The sequence below is a fragment of the Cryptomeria japonica genome, chromosome 8, assembly GCF_030272615.1.
Source record: "Cryptomeria japonica chromosome 8, Sugi_1.0, whole genome shotgun sequence".
Classification (NCBI taxonomy): Eukaryota; Viridiplantae; Streptophyta; class Pinopsida; order Cupressales; family Cupressaceae; genus Cryptomeria; species Cryptomeria japonica.
Genome location: NC_081412.1, coordinates 711828970 through 711832061, shown reverse-complemented (window position 1 = coordinate 711832061; position 3092 = coordinate 711828970). Strand labels below are relative to the sequence as shown.

The 3092-nt window shown below is 34.9% G+C and overlaps 1 protein-coding gene across 1 annotated transcript; it reads left to right on the top strand.

Moving 5' to 3' along the window:
• Positions 1-2119: 2119 nt before the first annotated feature.
• LOC131857376 (histone H2B.3-like) lies at positions 2120-2825 on the top strand. Its single transcript, XM_059209856.1, has one exon. It carries the CDS (start codon positions 2213-2215, stop codon positions 2639-2641), a length of 429 nt encoding a protein of 142 aa, XP_059065839.1. The 5' UTR covers positions 2120-2212; the 3' UTR covers positions 2642-2825.
• The last annotated feature ends 267 nt before the right edge of the window (positions 2826-3092 follow it).

The following is a 3092-nucleotide window of genomic DNA, read 5'->3' as shown; positions in this document are numbered from 1 at the left end:
TATTATTAGTAGGAGGAGCACCACATGATATGTGTTTACTATAGGGGGAACCATAGTTAGTTGGATTTCACAATTGTAAAAAGTTATTGCACTTCCAACAATAGAAACATAGTATGTTGCTGCTATAGAGATTAGTAAAGAGATGATTTGGTTACAAATGTTTATGAAGGAATTGAGAAAGTAATAGGAGAATAACATGTTGTAAAATGATAGCTAAAATGCCATTAATCTTGTGAAGAACTCAACCCTTCATTATAAGACTAAACATATACAACCCAAATACCAATCCATACAATTAATTTTAGAGGATGGATAGTTGAAATTGTAAAGACACCTTTTAGCCAAAATCTCGTTGATATGTTAATGGGGGCAATAAGTCAATAGAAACTGATTTCATACTTAGTTTTTGTTGGCCTTCAAACTCGATAAATAAAAAATGAGAAATAAGCCCAGTCCAGGTGCACCAATCTAGCAAGAGCTATAGGTGCAATGATATTGCTATAAGATTAGTCTCCAAGTGGGATATTGTTGGTATGTGGCCAATGATCATGCCATTGCGCTAACATTTTGGTGAGCTTGTTAGACATTTTTCCCCCCAAATCAATTATGAGGAGTGTAGGGGGGTAGAGCTCCTCGTACAGGGTCTGGGGGCTAAAGCCCCTAATGGGGGCTTGGGGGTAGAGCCCATGGTAGGGGTTTTGGGGTTGCTAGCAGTAGTGCCCTTGAAGGAAAAATTGCCCATTATTCAATAAAGAAGTTGGCTATTATTTTTTGTATGTAAACCGACCTTTGTAAACTACAAAAAAGGGCTTGATAAATAAGTGGCGATAAAATATGAAATACCATCACATTGTAATTTGCTCTTCATTAGATAATAAAAAGAAAGTGGATGATTGTTTCTCTATGGATATAGCTTTTTGGATGAACCACATTAGATCTTCGTGTTATGATGAATTGTTATTTTTGCCTCTTTTATCTTACATTATGTTTAATATTGTTTATTTTTTACTCTAGTCTACCTGCCAACTCCCAAATGTGAACCACCCAATGCTTAAGATTAAGGTTTTTTATTGCTTGCTATAAGATGCCATAAATTTTGCAATTGTGTCTATCCACTCGAGACCTATCACTTCCTACCTCATTTTGCCTTCTGTTTTCATAAAGACATTCTCAACCACCTCTACAAGATTACGATACCTCCCACACAAATCCTCATATATTAGATGCCATCTAGCATCCAAAGAATTTGCCATCAAGAAAACATATTGAAAGAGATGAATGAAAGACTTCCCTTAAACCAACCTTGTATTGTCAAACACTTATATTCATTAAATAGCTACCTTGCACGAGAAAATCTCGTCCCATCCAACACACAAAGAATTTGGCAATCATTACATAAAACTCACCTTCCTCACCTCTTATTAGATCAATTCTATCTAATTTTTGATGCTCAGTACAAAATCTTCCTTCTCATATAATATTCCCAAAGTTTTTATTATTTCTTATAAAAAATACAAATAACCACCAAATATAAGACATATATGTTTTATAATAAATATCACATGCTCATTTGTTTAAAAAACCCAAATCTCAAAACAATATAAAACAAATGACAAATAATCCATTATAAACTTTCTATAATTAATTAATTTTTTTTTGAATTTTATTATTAATTAATTAAAAAAAACAAGAAGAAACAAAATTCTCAAATAAATCTAGAATTAATTTTCTCAACTTAAAGTCATCCCACCCTTTTATAAATTCATAATAACAATTGAAAAGAAATAAATTTTGGGATACTCATAGTCATCATATCCTATTTTTTATTAATAAAACAATAAAAAAAGTCTCATTCCTACTCATTTCTTTGCCTTAAAAATCAATTAAGTAAAATTGCCTTTAAAAAAGATTTCGATGTGTTATTCGAATCAATTATATTTGCGTGGTCCAAAATATTCACAAGCACATAGCTAGCTATACAACTCTCGTTGAACATGTACCAATATCTCGATCAATATCTCAACGGACGGCCACGATTGAATTAAAATTGGCAATCCGTGGCACAACCGATTACCCAATAAGAAAGCAAAATTCTTCCTTATATAATATAGTAAGTCCACTTCTTCTCATCGATTATTCTGATCGCATTTTCTTTGGCTCTGTTTAGGTTTGTGTTTGCAGGATTCGAAACCGTGATCTGTAAAGCTTAGAGATGGCACCCAAGGCAGAGAAGAAGCCGATTGCAGAGAAGAAGCCGGCGGCTGAGAAATCCCCTGCAGCGGAGAAGAAAAAGGCTGCAAAGGCTGAAAAGAAGGTCCCAAAAGAGGCCGGAGATAAGAAGGGTAAGAAGAAGCATAAGAAGAGTAGTGAGACCTATAAGATCTATCTGTTCAAGGTTTTGAAGCAGGTGCACCCTGATATTGGAATCTCCAGCAAGGCTATGGGAATAATGAACAGTTTCATCAACGATATTTTTGAGAAACTGGCTAGTGAGGCGGCTAGATTGGCTCGTTACAACAAGAAGCCTACCATTACTTCCCGGGAAATTCAGACGGCTGTGAGGCTCGCTCTTCCTGGGGAGCTCGCAAAACACGCAGTATCCGAGGGTACAAAAGCTGTGACTAAATTTACCAGTGCATAATTTATTGTCTGTTTTTAGTTAGGGTTTCTGTTTGGTCGGTTAATAGGGTTTGGTGCCATTATTGGCTGCCAGTGACTGTATTCTTTTTATAAGTGTTTTAGCTTTAAGCAATCGAATGTTGGATACTTGTATGCGCAAGCCTCTTGCGCAAAAATTTAATAAATATTGTGGATGATTAGCTTAATGGATAATGCTTCTTTATTTTGTTTCTTTAAAATTCAAGGAATAATGTATTTTGGGGATTTGCTTGAAGATTTTCGAAATTGTGTAAGGGTTTCGCATCTGTGTATGTGTATTTTGATTATTTTGATTGAGGTTTTGTACTGCTAGTTTTTTCCGTGTAAGGATCCTTGCTTCGACGAATAGCCTCTCCTCTGTTGTTATGCCGGATGATTATCTTATTGGATTTTGTGAAATTCTTGTTGAATGGAATTCGTCATTCGAAAATGGA

Excerpts from the sequence above, each read along its gene's own strand:
- LOC131857376 (XM_059209856.1), top strand. The coding sequence starts at position 2,213 with ATGGCACCCAAGGCAGAGAAGAAGCCGATTGCAGAGAAGAAGCCGGCG.